General features: G+C 40.1%; 1 protein-coding gene across 1 annotated transcript; it reads left to right on the forward strand.

Moving 5' to 3' along the window:
* Window positions 1-1,923: 1,923 nt before the first annotated feature.
* On the forward strand, window positions 1,924-11,249 carry LOC138143757 (aquaporin-12-like). The gene is made up of 3 exons (XM_069065036.1): window positions 1,924-4,210; window positions 7,894-8,010; window positions 10,314-11,249. Exons 1-3 carry the CDS (start codon window positions 3,604-3,606, stop codon window positions 10,499-10,501), a joined length of 912 nt encoding a protein of 303 aa, XP_068921137.1. The 5' UTR covers window positions 1,924-3,603; the 3' UTR covers window positions 10,502-11,249.
* The last annotated feature ends 4,638 nt before the right edge of the window (window positions 11,250-15,887 follow it).

Here is a 15,887-nt window from a genome sequence, read left to right on the forward strand (position 1 = left end):
AGATATCATCAAAGACAAATGCGATTAGAAAAGGAGGCTGGCCAGGCATTGGTGAGACTAGGGGATAACCTGTCTAGTCTGGTCATCACCCTGTGACATCACACCTTGATATCCACATAATGTGTAAAGAACCACAGGACAGCCTTTAGCATGTTGGCTGGACCCTCCATGGAGGACTTAGTGGGGAGGAAAAGGAGAAATCAAATGGTTAGGGTGTGGACCATACCCTTGGCTGAAGGACCTGCATCAGTGACAATATCACAGACCTGTGGAAGGAGGGGCATTCTTTTAGAAGTAATTTAGATTGGTTCATCTTGGATCTCTGTTTGGAGGTGGCTAGGTGGCTCAGTGAATAGATCACCAGGCCTGCAGTCAAGAAGACCTGAATTCAAACACTAGTTGTAAGTCACATCAGCTCTGTTTGCCTCAGTTTCTTCATCTGGAAAATGGGGATAATAATGGTATCCACCCTCCAGGATTGTTGTGAAAATTGTTGTGAAAATCACATGAGAGTAATTACGATGTGGTTAGCACAGTGCCTGACACACAGCAAGTGCTATGTAAGTGTTGGCAATGATAATGGTAATGATGTATTGGGCAGGGGGCGGTTAGGTGGTGCAGTGAATAGAGCACCGGCTCTGGAGACAGGAGGTCCTGAGTTCAAATCTGGCCTCAGACATTTAATACTAGGCGTGTGACCTTGGGCAAGTCACTTAGCCCCAATTGCCTTTCCAAAAAGCATGCCATGGTGTACTGGGCCTAGACACAGAAAGACCTGAGTTCCAGTTGTGACTCAGGCATTAGTTGAGTATCTCTGGGCACGTTCTTTAATTTCTGCCTGCCTCAGTTTGCTTAGCTGTAAATGGGCATAATAATGGTTCTTACCTCATAGGACTGTTCTGAAGATCAGGTGACACTGGATATGTGAAGTGCTTTGGAAATCTTAAAATGATACATAAATGCTCATTATCATTGTTATTTGAAATCGGTCAGCTTTGGGGGGAAATTAGTTATCTATAAAATAAACTTCCAGGGAGAAAAACAAAAATGGATTGATTAAAAATAAAGGAAGAATTTTTTCACTGTCCCAAAGACTATTTTTCATTTCAGCACACTCCTGTTCAGTTGTTCCTCTCATGTCCGACTCTTCTTGACCCCATTTGGGGTTTTCCTGGCAAAGATCCTGATTTGCCATTTCCTTCTCCAGCTCATTTTACAGTAAGGAAACAGGCCAACAGGGTTAAGTGACTTGCCCAGGGTCACGCAGCTAGTGTCTGAGGCTGGATATGAATTCACAAGGATGAGTCTTCCTGACTCCAGGCCCAGTGCTCTAGCCTCTGCACTACTTGGCACACTACTGCTATGAGACCAGTCATTGATTGTTAGATTAATTTGGAGATGCTGCATGTAACTCTAGAAATGTAACTAGTTTACATAAAAGGATTGTAGGCATGTTGCGTGGCCTCAGTTTCTTCATCTGTAAAATGGGGATGTTAATATCAGTCCTCCATGGGGTGGTTATGAAGATTAAGCGAGATCAGTAAAGTGCTTTATAAATCTTACAATATTACATATATGCTAACTATGTATTCCGGGTTAGCCAACTATTTTTTGGAAATAAGTTATGCATAAAATAAATTTCTAGGGAGAAAATAAAGAGAAAAATAAAAACAGATTGATTAAAAACAATGCAAGGATTTTTTTTTTTTTGCTCTCCCAAAGAATTTTTTTTCCCCCCTTAGCACACTTGGGCTATGACACTAATGTAATGCCAAGCAAAGGCAACTTCCTAAGGTTCAAAATACCAGCATAGGTGCTCTCCATTTTATTCAGTGAAAAATTAAGAACAGAGAAGATCAAAATATGGCATCATTCAAAATTCAAAATCATTCAAAGATTCAATAATCTCAAAGTACTACCTGATTTAATCAAGTACTACCCCGCCCAAGGACATTACTTTCATTTAATCAATTACAAAGTCCCTGTTCTAAATACAACTCCACCCCTAGGCTGTACTTTCATTTAGTCCATCACAAAGCTCCTCTTCTCAAATGGAGATTAGTTTCCAATCATAAGTAAAGTACATTCATTTGTTCAATCATAGAACACAAAAAGGTCAAAAGTTCCCCACCCTTGGATCACAATTGAATCTACCCCAGAGTTACAACAAGCTTAAGCACAGCACTTAATACCCAAATGGAGGTCTTTTCTTCATCTTGACATGAGGCAAGTTCTCAGCAATCTTTGTTCCTGGGGAGACAAAGTTTAGCAAGGCCACAAGATACATTGCCAGTCTCTTCATTAATTCACTCTCTGTCTGCAGAACAGTCTTTGGAGCTCTGAATCAACAGCAACGTTCCAAGACTTCTGCAATAACAGAACTGTCTTTCACCAGTGGACAAATCTGGCAAAACAACATCAAAACAGACAAAGTACCAACAAAACAGCCATGTCTCCTCTGTCCTTGGCAGCTCTCAAGTCCTGGGCAATTCAAAGTGGTTCTCAGCAATCCTCTCCATCTCTCCCTGCCTCCAAAGGTGCTGCTTCCAAAGAGTTCTTCTGCCTCTCTCTTATGTCTCTCCAAATTTACGTCACCAGCTCCTCCCAGTCCAGCCCTCTCTTTTCACGTCAACAAGTCCATCCCACAAGTGGGATTAACAAGCTCTGGGTTTTAACACCAAAAACCAAGCCAATACAGGGGGATCTTTATATTCCATTACTATTACAGACACCAATCATTTTAAAATTTGAATGTACTTTGAGTATTTTCTCTAGAAATGTAACAAGTTTATATATTTAAAAGGGTCATTGGCATGTTGCTTAGCCTCGGTTTTATCATCTGTAAAATAAGAATGAAAAGACACACACCACCTACCTTAGTAGGTTGTTGTGAGAAAAGTGCATTATAGGCTACAAGCAGCTATGAGCTGCTATGAGCAGCTTTTTTTTTTTTAAACATCGAGGCATGGTTTTATTGTGGCTTTTTAGAATAGAATGAACAGGAGTTCAAGGTTATGAAAGAGTTCCTATACCACCTTCCATAAAGCTAGTATTCACTAACATCAGTATGTGTCAAAAACCTACTCTCAGCATTTCAGGAAGGGTCAGGTGAGTCACAGTCTAGGAGTCAGAAAACGAATGAAAGGACCATGAGTATCTGCAATAAACCCCAAGCTTTGGATGTATGATGCTTTGAGCAAACCCTCTCTGATCTTCCCACATCAACACAAGAAAAAGTAGACAGTTACCATGGTGTGACTCACCAGCAGTCCTCTGGGTAGCCTATGTTTGTGTATGCCTCTCTGACAGGTAGGTAGCTTTATTGCTGGAACATTTTAGTTAAACAAGAAGGAAGTTTTTGAAGATTAAGTGGCTGGTGGGATTATAGATAAGGGAATATAATTCTTGGGGTGTGCATTGCCTACCTCCTGCCATATGTGAATTTTCCCTTCAGCTTCCTTGACCTCAAGGACCGGAATGTTCGTTTTTGCCACGTTAACTTAATACCCACCTCCATGTTAAAAGAGGTGGGGTTTTCTGACCTGATTTCCTGTGTAGTACAGTCTAGACACTCCCTTGCTTCTCCCTAGTGAAGATTCCTGGATGGCTGGTTTGAATGTCTCGCTTTCCTTCTTCTTTATTATTGTGACCCTCTGTGAAGGGGCCAGAAGAGTTTCCAAGATGTTTCTCCCCCAGAAAATCTATAGCAGCTTTGCTGGGGAGCTGGCAAGTGCCTTTCAGTTGTGTGCATGTTGCCTAGAACTAAGGATGTTAATGGAGATCGGGCCCTGGGGAGGTGGCTTTGGCCCAGATGTGGTCCTAACTCTTCTCTTCCTGCTCTATTTGGTCCATGGAATGTCTTTTGATGGTGCATCAGCCAACCCAGCCGTGTCCATCCAGGAGTTCTTGATGGTAGAGTCCTCTCTGTTGACTACAGCTGTCAAGCTGTTGGCTCATTTTGTAGGGATGAAGGCCAGCTACATTTTGACCAATTTCTATTGGTCCTGGGAGTTGACAGATTTCCATCTAATCCAGAATTTGATTGCCAGAGATTGCAGCTCCTCCCTCCGGACATCAGTGGGCCAGGGCACCTTGGTGGAAGCCACCTGTTCTTTCTTCTTCCATTCAACTCTCCTCCTATTTCAGCACAGTCTTTTAATCTACAGGGTGACATCTGTGGCTCTCATTGTCACCATCTTGACTTATACAGGTGAGAGAATTTTCTCCTTGAGAGTCTGGGAAGGAGGGTTATCCCTTGAAGCAATGTTATATTACTGGAGAGAAAAGAAGCACTCATTTGAATTGTCAGTACTTGATAGAAATCAGACAGCTAGTCTGATGAAAGTCAAGCAGAGTGTGTCTTAAGAAATAAGAGAATTTCAGTTGTTTTTTGGTTAGTCATTTGCTTTATATTGTTTTCTTGGGCATAATGCTAGGGACCAAGAGGTATTGGGAGTGGTATGTGTATCTATAGTGGGGTGGGATGGGGAGAATCAGAAAAAGGTCAGGGAATCTTTGAAATTATTGGGCTTTGGTTTGCTATTTGGGAGAGGGAGCTAAGAACCAGTTCTTACATTCATTTAGCTCCTAGTCCTAGCTTCAGAATATGTCAGAATGATTCAGTTACCTCCAGTGATGTCATGAAATCCTCCAGATCAAATGAATTTTTTATTCAATTTAATTAAAAAGTCAGACCATACTTTGGGGGCCAGGGTGAGCAGGAAAAGGAAATCAGACAGTAGTATTACAGCGTCATAACAAGTAGGAAGGATGGTGGGGATAACTCTGAGGGATAGGGGAAAACAATGGGAGCTAAGGTAGAGCTACCTGGTTTAGGGGCTAGAAAAAATAAATACAGAATTAATTACTAGCTTATTAATAATAAGATAGCACAGTGTCATTGTGGTAGAATGGAGAGTGCTAGACTTGGTGTCTAGTTCAAATAGTGTCAGAATTCAAATTCCATTTCTGCTGCTTACTACCTGTGTGACTTTGGACAAGTCCCTTTACTCTCCGGGCCTCAGTCTTCCCATCTGTAAAATGAGGGGGTCAAACTAGGTGGTATCCAAAGGTATCTTCTAGTTGTAGATCTATGACCATCTATAATCCTGTAGGCCCATCCTTTGATATGGTAGGTGACTTGTCTCACTTCCAATTGACATTCTATAGACAGTAGATTCTAATATAACTTTAATTTTCTCTTCTAAATATATCAATAAATCCAAATTCAGTAGGAAGGCTTCTATTTAAAGGATCTTGATGGTAAATTTTTACACACACACACACATGCACACGCACATGCATATATATGTTGTGTGGTTTGTCCTTTGTTCTTAAAAAGGACCATGACATCAGGACCATGCCATGACTTGCAGTTGAATTGGATTTGAGTGAGGGAGGGCTGTGCAAAGTTACCAGCCTCATTTTCTCCTCCAGAGCCATCTGGATCCAGTGGCCAGATATTCATCAGGACAATTGGAGAAGGCCCAGGATGCAGTGGGGGACCCTGACCTTTTTAAGCTGAGGTCTTTCAAAGTTCTCACTTTGATTGAGACAACGCCCATAATAAAAAAAAAAAATAACTGGGAGGGGAAGACCCTCAGGGTTGCTGGCTGAAAGAAACAATTACTATTTGCATTCACTCTGAGTCATTCTGACCCAAAAAATAACTATTAAGTGGTGCTTGGGCAGGGACCTATTGTTGACCAAAGAATGAGAGTCAGAGTGAATTGGGTTTAAGGCATGTATACACACGTGTATATATGTATACCCACACATGTGCATATCTATATAGCTATATGCGTATATACATATACATGCACATATATACACACACATCTCTATGTGTATATGTATGTGTGCACACACACACAGAGCCAGCTCACTAATTTACCTTTTTAGGTGGCATAGTAGATAGTGCACTGGGTCTGGAATCAGAAAGTCCTGAGTTCAAATGTAGCCTCAGACACTATACATGTGCAAATCACTTAACTTCTGCCTCAGTTTCCTCATCTGTAGAATAAGGATAATAATAGCAACTACCCCCTCTCCACCCTTACTCCACAGGGTTGTTGTAAGGATCAAATGAGATAATTATTGTAAAGCCCTTAGTAGTGCCTGGCATACAGTAAGCACTAAATAAATGTTAACCTTTATTACTATAATGAATTATCATCATCATCATAACTAACGTTTTATATAGTGCTTTCGGATTTGAAAAATGCTTTCCAAATCAACTGTCTCACCTGATCCTCATAACAACCAAGGGAGGTAGATGCTACTATTATCCCCATTTTATAAATGAAGAAACTTGGGCAGACAAAGGTTAAGTGATTTACCCAGGATCACCCAGCTAGCATCTAAGGTTGGATTTGAACTCAAGACTTCCTGATTCCAGGTGCAACACTATTGACTATACTACCAGCTAGCTGCCTTGTACTGTTAAAGGGGACTACCCCTACAAAATAACTAGTCTTTTTACAGGACTTTATGGCCCCTACAAAATAAATAACTAGTCTTTTTATAGGACTTTATGGCCCCTACAAAATAAATAACTAGTCTTTTTACAATGCTTTATGGTTTGCAGAATGCCTTTTCCACAATAACTCTGTGAAGTAGGCATGTAATGTACAAAAATTATCCCCTTTTTACAGGTAAGGAAACTGAAATCCACAGAGGTTAAATGCTTTGCCCAAGGTTATGTACCTAGTAAGCCGAGTGTTTGGGTCCCTTCAGACGCTATACCTAGTGTTCTTTCAGTCTCTGTGAAGCAGGAACACAACTTTCCCCAAAGTGAGAGTATTAGATTAATTAGCCTCTTTCTGATAAGGTTATCCATTTAAATTATGGTCTAATAGCAAAGGTATCCATAGTATTATAAAATACGAAAGAGAGTGGAAGGATGAGCCCAAGGCCACTAGCCCTTTCCGAAAAATTCAATCCTGAATACATCACCACGGTGAGGACAAATCTAGATCAGTCATTCATTGCTTGCTAATTGTGTGGGCTGAGAGGATAATTCAAAAACTCATGCTTCTATACTCTGTCAGTATTTGCACAGTGCTTTTTGTAAACACACCCTCTTTCACCCCATTTTACAGAAGATGAAATCAAGTCTGTTAGAGTTGATGTAAATGTCTGCCATAGCATTTTAAACACAGGCTTCCAAATTTCAAATTCCCCCACTCTCGCTATTATGTCATGTATAACCGTCATGCTGCCCTTCTAAAGGTTAGGACAGTTTTATATGGGAAAGAAAGGTTGGAATTCCTAACTCTGCTCCTCTTAGAACTTCTCAGGGAAAAAATCAGAGAACAGCCTTCAAAGGCTAAGAAATCTAACTTCCTTTTAGACTGTAGATTTGGAGATACACTGAAATAGGCTGGTGGCTTTTAACGTTGTGTATTCAAAAATTTTTCTTTCTAGTTTCTTGTATTGCAGAAAAAAGGGAGAAGGACCAAGTGAGAAAGGAACCAGGATTTCTCAGACTGTTTAGTAGAGCTGGGTACCTCAGCACGAAGGTTGTTCTGTTGAGTTATCTATTGATTGATGTGAGAAATTACAACATTGATGTGGCCCAGTATGGTACATGTGGAACAAAGGTCCACATTTCCCCTCTTCCTGCTAACTCTCCAGACAGGACTACGGGAGGTGGATGAGGTTCACTAGAGAGACCTCGGCCAGCTCTTTGTAGGCATGACCTTAATGCCATCGTCCCTGGAAGAAGCTGTGAAATCACGATGGAGCCCATTGTCTGAAAGGATATTTAGGAGTTAGTTAAAATGGAGCAGCAGGGAGGGGCACTTTCAGCCTGGGGATTCTGTGAGACACTATCCTGGAGAGGCTGCTTTAAAACCAACCAAGCCCTGTCACTCTGGATTATTCTTTCCACAGCTGGCCCGTTCACTTCTGCCTTCTTCAACCCTGCCCTAGCATCCTCTGTGACTTTTCACTGCTCTGGAAATACTTTGCTGGATTACACGCAGGTCTACTGCTTGGGCCCTCTTGCAGGTAAGAGAAACTTAAGGGGCCTCAAGGGTCCGTTTTACACACTTTATGAAGTCTATAGGTTTGGATCTGTTTAGGATAAAGTTGACAATGTGAGGGTCACAAGTTTAGAGCTGGAAGCAATTTTAAAGGCCATGTGGTCCAGTTACTAGGTGGTACTGTGGATATAGAGCTCTAGATCTGGACTCAGGAAGACCTGAGTTCAAATCCAACTTCAGGAATTTATAGGCCGTCTGGCCCTGGGCAAGTTCCTCTGTCTACCTCAGTTTCCCCATCTATAAAATGGAGATAATAATGGTGCCTATTTCACAAGGTCATTATGAGTACGAGATAATGTTTATATAGCACTTTGTAAACATTAAAGTGTCATAGAAATGTTAGTTATCATCATTGTTGCCATTATTACTTACAGATGAGGACACTGAGGTCTGAAGAGATGAAGTCATTTGCCAAGGTCACTCAGATAGTAAGTGGCAGAGTCAGGATTTGAACCCAAATCCTCTGATTCCAAACCCAGCATAATAACAGAATGAGTCTATGATCTTGTAGTAAGAGATACTTTAGGGCAGATGATATTTAAGATTTCTATATATGTGCATATGGGTTCATATATGTATATATAAAAGAAAATAAAACATACATATATGTATGTATATAAGTTCATATAATAATGTATACTGTGACTATAAATAAATATGTTATATATAAGTTCACATGTTCATAATGACTATAATATAAATATATACACACATTTACATATATGTTTATACAGTGGTGATAAAAACAAATATATGCAAACATACATAAAATTAATACATGACCTATGTAAATAAACATATGTTCATAGATGTAAATATACATACAAATTCACGTATATAGATAATGACTATAAATATGTGTAAGTATACATATGCAAATCCATATTTAAGTACGTATGACTATGTAATTGTATAAGTATTTATAATGACTATATAAAACATATATACAAGTTCATATGTAAGTATATGGCTATATATATAGCCATATGAATATGTAAATATGTAAGTTCACATATCAATATATATGATGACTATATGTGTACATCAGTATATATGATGACTGTATATTACATATAAGTGTATATAATGACTATATATGTGTATATGTATATATTTTAAGTTCAACAAGCTGTTACCTTTTAAAACTTTGGGTTCACTGGGTCATGGACAGCCAAAGGCACATGGATGATCAGCACCTTATTTAGAGTAATAATTTCACCACCTTTCCCTATTTTAACTATTTAGTAAATGAATAAGGAATACAATGGAATGACTCAAACTGAATATTGAGTAATAGTTTGAAGTATTGAAATATAGACCTAATGAGGCAGCTAGGTGGAGCAGTGAACACAGCACTGACCCTGGAGGCAAGAGGACCCAAGTTCAAATCCAGCCTCAGTCATTTGACACTAGTCATGTGACCTTGGGCAAGTCAATTAACCCCAATTGCCCTGCCTTCCCCCCTCAAAAAAAATATCTCCTATCTATCTATCTATCTATCTATCTATCTATCTATCTATCTATCTATCTATCTATCTATCTATGTATCTATGTATCTATATATCTATCTGTGTATGTATGCATCTATCTATCTGTGTATCTATCTGTGTATCTGTGTATGTATCTATGTATCTGTATCTATCTATGTATCTATCTATTTAGACCTAACTCATGGGAAAGTAAAGCCATGTAAGGTATGCTGAGACCTTGGAAACTCCTACTGAGGAAGGCCTAATACCATGCTAACTACCTGTGGGACTGTGGACAAGTCATTTAATCTCCCTAGGCCTCAGTGTCCTCATCAGTGAAATGAGGGGATTGGATTAGATGGCCTGAAGACAGCCTTCAGCTCTTGGTCAGTAATTCTCTGATGCATTTATCAGTATCTTCAGGACAGATCTGTGATCATCTATGTGGGTTCTCTATCGCTGCAGACAGTAATGGTAATCTCTCTATGCCTTTGCAGATGGTTTTTGTGATCTCTTTGACCAAAAACATTTCTCTTCTGGTGCCCAACCTGTTAATGAACCTCTCCAAATTGAGCTGGGTTGGTCATTCCAGTCCATCATTGGAAACTTCTGAGCCTGGCTGGGCATCCCAGGGCTTGTGGTCTTTTGGCTTAATTAGACTTTGAGGATCCCAGGTCCTTTCCATGCCCCAGGGAGTCTCTGGAGGGAGGCCTGCATGGGTGCAGTGCTTTTAAGTCAAGCTGAACAGTGAGTTTACAGGCTTCCCTAGACTACTCATAAAATCTTCTCTTTTTTCCAGGGATGGCTGTGGCAGTCCTACTATATCAGGGCAACATTCCCCGGTTTTTCCAGAGGAACCTGTTCTACTATCAAAAGAGCAAGTATCGGGTGCCCAAGGGGAAGCCAGTCTCCACACCCAATGGGAAGCAGAAACAGGAGAAAAGTCCCAAGAGGGGAAGAGCAGAACCCAGTCAGAAAATGGAGTGATACTAGCTGTTCTGGAGTCAAGAGGACCCGAGTATGAATCCTGCTTCTGCCACTTATTACTACCTAGGTGACTTTGGGAAAGTCACTTAAACTCCCTAGACCTCAGTTTCCTCATCTGTGAAATGAGGGAGTTCAACTAGATGGCCTCTGAGGTCCCTTATGGTTCTGGATCTGTGCTCCTGTGATCCTTCTAGATTGTGACAAGTGTGCCCATTTCTTGGCTTGTCAGTTTATTGGGTGAATGTATCAGCAAAAAAGACAGGAACCGAGGAAACCCTGGCTGGCTTTATATCTCCAAAGCAGTTGAGCTGGTTGAGAATGTCCTCAGGCAGCAAGTACGCAATCAGGTACCCTGGCAAGGGGTCTTCACCTTTCTTGGGTTGAGGTTTCCAAGAACTAGGTAGAGCCTATGGACTCCCCTCCCCAGAATTCATGTTTTCAATTGTACAAAACAAAATAGATAGGATTACAAAGGATACTGATTATGCTGAAATACAGTTATCAACATGTTAAATAAAATAAATTTATGAAATCCAGCCTGAGCCTCTTCCTTCCTTACAAAAGAACAGCCCTTGATAGGGTTGGAGGTGGGGAGAAATTATTAAAATATTGATTGGATCTGTTTGTGTTCTCTGTACTCAGTGGTTTGCTGAAGGTGTCTAAAGTCCTAAGGTAGAGGGGTAGTGGTTGGGCTTCTCAAAGAAGGGAGTCTTCCCAACCCTCTTTAAGCCTCTATAATTATTGTCTCAGTTTCCTATCAGTTCTAAGTCTGTGGGATGCAATTAGCATGTGGAGAGGCTTATGAGACACAGTTGGGATGGTGACTTGGAGGGGCTTTGGGCTATAGCTAGGGGTGTTTTGGAGCTAGCTCCGACTAGGTCCCAAGAGCCAATTGTTAATTTTTTTTTTTTTTGCTTTTTGGAGGGGGGAAGGTAGGGCAATTGGAGTTAAGTGACTTGCCCAAGGTCACACGGCTAGTTTTTTTTTTTGTGTGTGTGTGTGTTAAGTGTCTGAGGTCAGATTTGAACTCAGGTCCTCCTGACTCCAGGGTGGTGCTCTATTCACTGCCCCATCTAGCTGCCCCCAATTGTTAAATTTTCAATGTGAATATTTACACCTTGGAATTCGACTTGATTAGGGCTTGATTTATAGCTTTGGTGCTTGTTTAGAATTAAGAAAGTGTTGGAGAAAATGTTAATAATGCAGATTAGACTTTAAAACGTGTTCTGGAGAGCCAGTTGTGAAACATTTACTAGTTTATAGGCCATGAATCATGGGACAGTTGTCCTTAAGTGTCCCCTTTCTTCTAGGTTGTTACTGATAGGTTCTGGGGGAAAGGACTCCCTTAGGGTTGGGGTGAGTGAATCCTGAATAGGAGGGTGGTACCTGACTGGGGTCCTGGGTGCGTACATGCTGTGGTAGGAGTGACTTTCCTGGGGGAGATTAGCACATAGCTAGCACATATGATTGGATTGGTTCTGACAGAAAAAATCTGGGTTTGCCCATACCTTTCCAAAAGCTATTTTAAGATTCCCTTCTTCCCCCCGCCCCCCCAAAAAAATATGGAGAAGAAATGGGAGTTAGGGCAATTTAATTTGGGAAGGAGAAGACCAATAGATCAATGGGGCATAATAATTTATCTCTCTTTTATGATTACAGCACAGAAGATGGCAGCTAAATATCTACCATCATTATCAAAGCCCACCATCATTATCAAAGCCCACCATGAGAAATGCTCTGAGCTAGGTGCCAGGGATATAAAGAAGTATAAATGATAGTCCCTTCCTTAAGGACACACAAAAATTAGTTAGAGAGACGGACACATACAAAACTAAATGTTCAAGGAGTAGTGCAGGGTTTAGGGACAGCATCAGAAAACTAATTTTGGATTCAGAGCCGCAGGGTCATCTTGACCACTCCTTAGGGGATCATAGATCTTAGAGTTGGAAAGGACATTAAAACCCATGTCATCTAGCTCCTCCATTTTACCTCTGCTTTTATGAATATAAATATATAAAATGAATATTGAGGAAAGTGAGGTTTAGAAAAGGGAAATAAATGACTTACCCAAGGCCATGCAGGGAATAGTAAAATGGCACACTGAGAATTCAGACTCAAGTCCTCTGATTCCTAATATTCTCATTTAACTTGCTGCCATGGGCTAGGATGGTCAGAGAAATTTTTATGGAGTTAAGTGGACCTTCTACTGGACTTTGAAAGATGGTGTGACTGAAGAAACCTGGATTTGAAGTTAGAGGATCTGGATTTAAATTCCAACCCTGCCACTTAAAGACTGGGTGACTTTAGGCAAGTCACTTATCCTGTCTGGGCCTCAGTTTCCTCACCTATGAAACAGGAAAGCTGAACTGAACAATCTTTAAAGGTTTCTTTCAGCTCTAAATCTATGATCCTACCAAGGGTGGGGAGAATCTTCTAGGAACCATGTAAGCAAAATCACTGAGGGAAGAATGGACTTAGTTAATCTTAGCTTCCTTTGGGGCCCTGGGTCACCCCCAATTTCTACATTTTTCCCAAATGGATTAGGGTGCTAGGTTCAATGGCCTCAGAGGACACTGAATTTATTGATTGCTAGAATACAGAGGGTTTTGTGTATGGGGACAGAAGGAGTTAAGCTAGAAATTATGGCAATTTCCTGATTATCAGGGTTGCTGATATTTTCTATTATGTTGTGGAAACCCCCGTGCCTTTGCTTATGCTGTTTAAGGCATATTTCCTGGAAGTGTCTCTCTGAAATGAGTTAGGTATATCCCTCTGTGCTACAGGATGGTGGGCTTGGATGATCTCTTGATGTCTCTTTCTGACCAGATATCCTGTTATTTTTTGAATCGGAAATCCTGGGAAACATCCCTCAGGGTGGTGCTAAGCCATGTTCTCACCTCCAAATACAAGACTTTTCCCTGTTTGTACTCACAATACCTACTTGCATGTCCTGGAAATATAGACTGTCGCAAACTGAAAATCCCCTTTTGCCTCAGTTAGAATTAGAAAAATAAGAATGGGTGAGAATAATAATAGATGATGTTTATTATAGTGTTTGGCACATAGTAAACACTCAGATGCTTCTTCATTCATTCATGCTTATGTAGGCATAAGGTTTACAAAGCATTTTATATATATATGATCTCATATGATATATACAGCAACCCTATGGGGTGGGTGTGAATGATATTATTATTTCCACTTTACAAATGAGGAAACTGAGGCCCAGTGTGACTTGCTTCTAGTCACACAGTTAGTAAACATCAGGACATAGGATTTGAACCTGGGTTTTCCTTATTCCAAGGCTAGCATTGTATCCCTGTTATGCAATGTTGCTTCTCACACTGGGCCCAATATCTATCCTCTCTTGGACCTTTAAGTAATCAACCCCATCATTTGATCCCAATTATTAATGCCTTTCCAATGACATTGCAGTCCAATTTAAACAATTTCCCTTAAGGAATAAAAATATAGTAAGAAAGAAAGACTTTAACCTATGGGATCTTTTCTGTGCTGACTGTGTTCTGCTGTACATTTGACTAACAAAAAAGCTGAAATAACTCTGTGAATAGGTAGCCTCAAAGAGGGATAACACTCTATTTGAGTAAAAAGCCCCAGAGGCCTAAGGAGCCTTCCATCAGAGGATGCATAGCTGTGTCATTTCTTTACATTCTCTCCGCCTTCTCTCTGTTTTCAAAGGGGAAAATATCTTTTCTTTCCTTTTCTCTAAAACTCTCTTTTTAGTCTCCCCCTACAACCAGAAAGACCTAACTCCTATACACACCCCCATATCTTCAATTGCTAGTTCCTCATTCGTTCCCTTCTGCTAACACATTTCCCATTCCATTGTCCAATATTTTAATCTTTTACTTGACCCCACAACCCCTACTAACAACAGTCTAATGTTGCCCTATTGACAGCTAAATTTCTCAAATTGCCTCAAGGTCCTTACTGCCCATTCCCCCTCCACATCTCCCTATTTCCACCCATTATTATATGAAATTGTATCCTCTAAGTTGATCCATGAGCAAAATTTTTCTGACCTGATACAATGATCTTTTCTTTGTCATCCTAACCATTTGACATATATACTTATCTTCTCCTTCTTTGCTTCCTCTGTTTTCCTTATTCTTTTCTCTTACTGTTCTCTCTGAGCTTCTGTCTTTTGCTCTGGTTCCTCTTCCCATCTCTAAACTGCTAACTTCTTTCTGATTCAGTTCTCTTTTCACTTTTGGTTCTTTTGACCCCTTCCCATTACCAAATAGTCCATCCCCTCCCATAGCTTCTAACATGACCAGATTCCTAAATCTGTTTCTCTAGCCCTGCATACTAGGTTATTTCCATTTGCATATCTTATCTTAAACTTTGTACTTGTCATCTTCCTTTACTAAACTTTTCCTTCTCAAAAAAAAAAAATCCACAACAATTCCTGTTCTCAAGGAATTTACATTCTACTGAGAAGAAAAAAAACCATGCGCAGAGATAAATGTAAAACCTATACACAGTAAATATAAGATTATTTCAAAGTTGGGGGGAAGCATTATCAACTAAAAGGCTATAAAGCATGTTGTGTGAAGCCTAAGGCAAACTTTGCAACCAATGATGTGAGTTTTCAGGACAGATCATTAGTAATGGCTGGGACTGAGAAGGTGGAAGGGGGGTTTATTTCCAGTATTTCCTGGGAATGTGCATGCTGGAGGGAGTAAGAAGAATAAACTGGGTAGATAGAGAAATAGGAAGAAAATCAAGAAATCTGGACAAAGGCAATGGAATAGGGTTGGTGGGGGGAAGGTTAATGTAGGAATGAGAAAGTTATACTTGATGTGAAAGGCAATGGAAAGCAAATGGAAGGAACTGAGAAAAGATAATGGAACCAATTAGATTATGATCATGGAGATGGGAATTTTTGAACAGGAGCATCCTACAAAGAGACTGAAGGGATACAAAAGAAGCTACAGGTTTTAGACCATTGCACATAGTAAGCTCATTAAATAGAAGTAGAAAAGGGCAATTATTTGAATCATGGGAAAGTTAAGAGTGATCTGGAGAATTGGATTTGGGAACAGATTGGGGGAAGAAAAAATTAGGACACTAAGATTGCATTAAGCAATTGGGAATGGAGAGGAATTGATTAGTTATGCAGGCAGCAGATTTCCTTGTAGTTTTATTACCTTGATTCATGAATGCCCGTCTTATCTCCCTAACTAGACTCTTCAAAAGATAGCTTGTTTTTTGTATCCCTTATAAAACTTAGTGAGAGTCATCTGATGTACTGGATAAAAAGACTGACTTTGGAGCAAGAAAATCTATTCAGCTCTTGCCTCTAAAAAGTCCCACCTCTAAAACATACTAACTGTGTGATCACAGGTAATTCACTTAATTTCTC

Source organism: Petaurus breviceps, unplaced genomic scaffold (genome assembly GCF_028583685.1).
Source record: "Petaurus breviceps papuanus isolate PSGF00001 unplaced genomic scaffold, PetGlider_PUasm1.0 90654, whole genome shotgun sequence".
Lineage (NCBI taxonomy): Eukaryota > Metazoa > Chordata > Mammalia > Diprotodontia > Petauridae > Petaurus > Petaurus breviceps.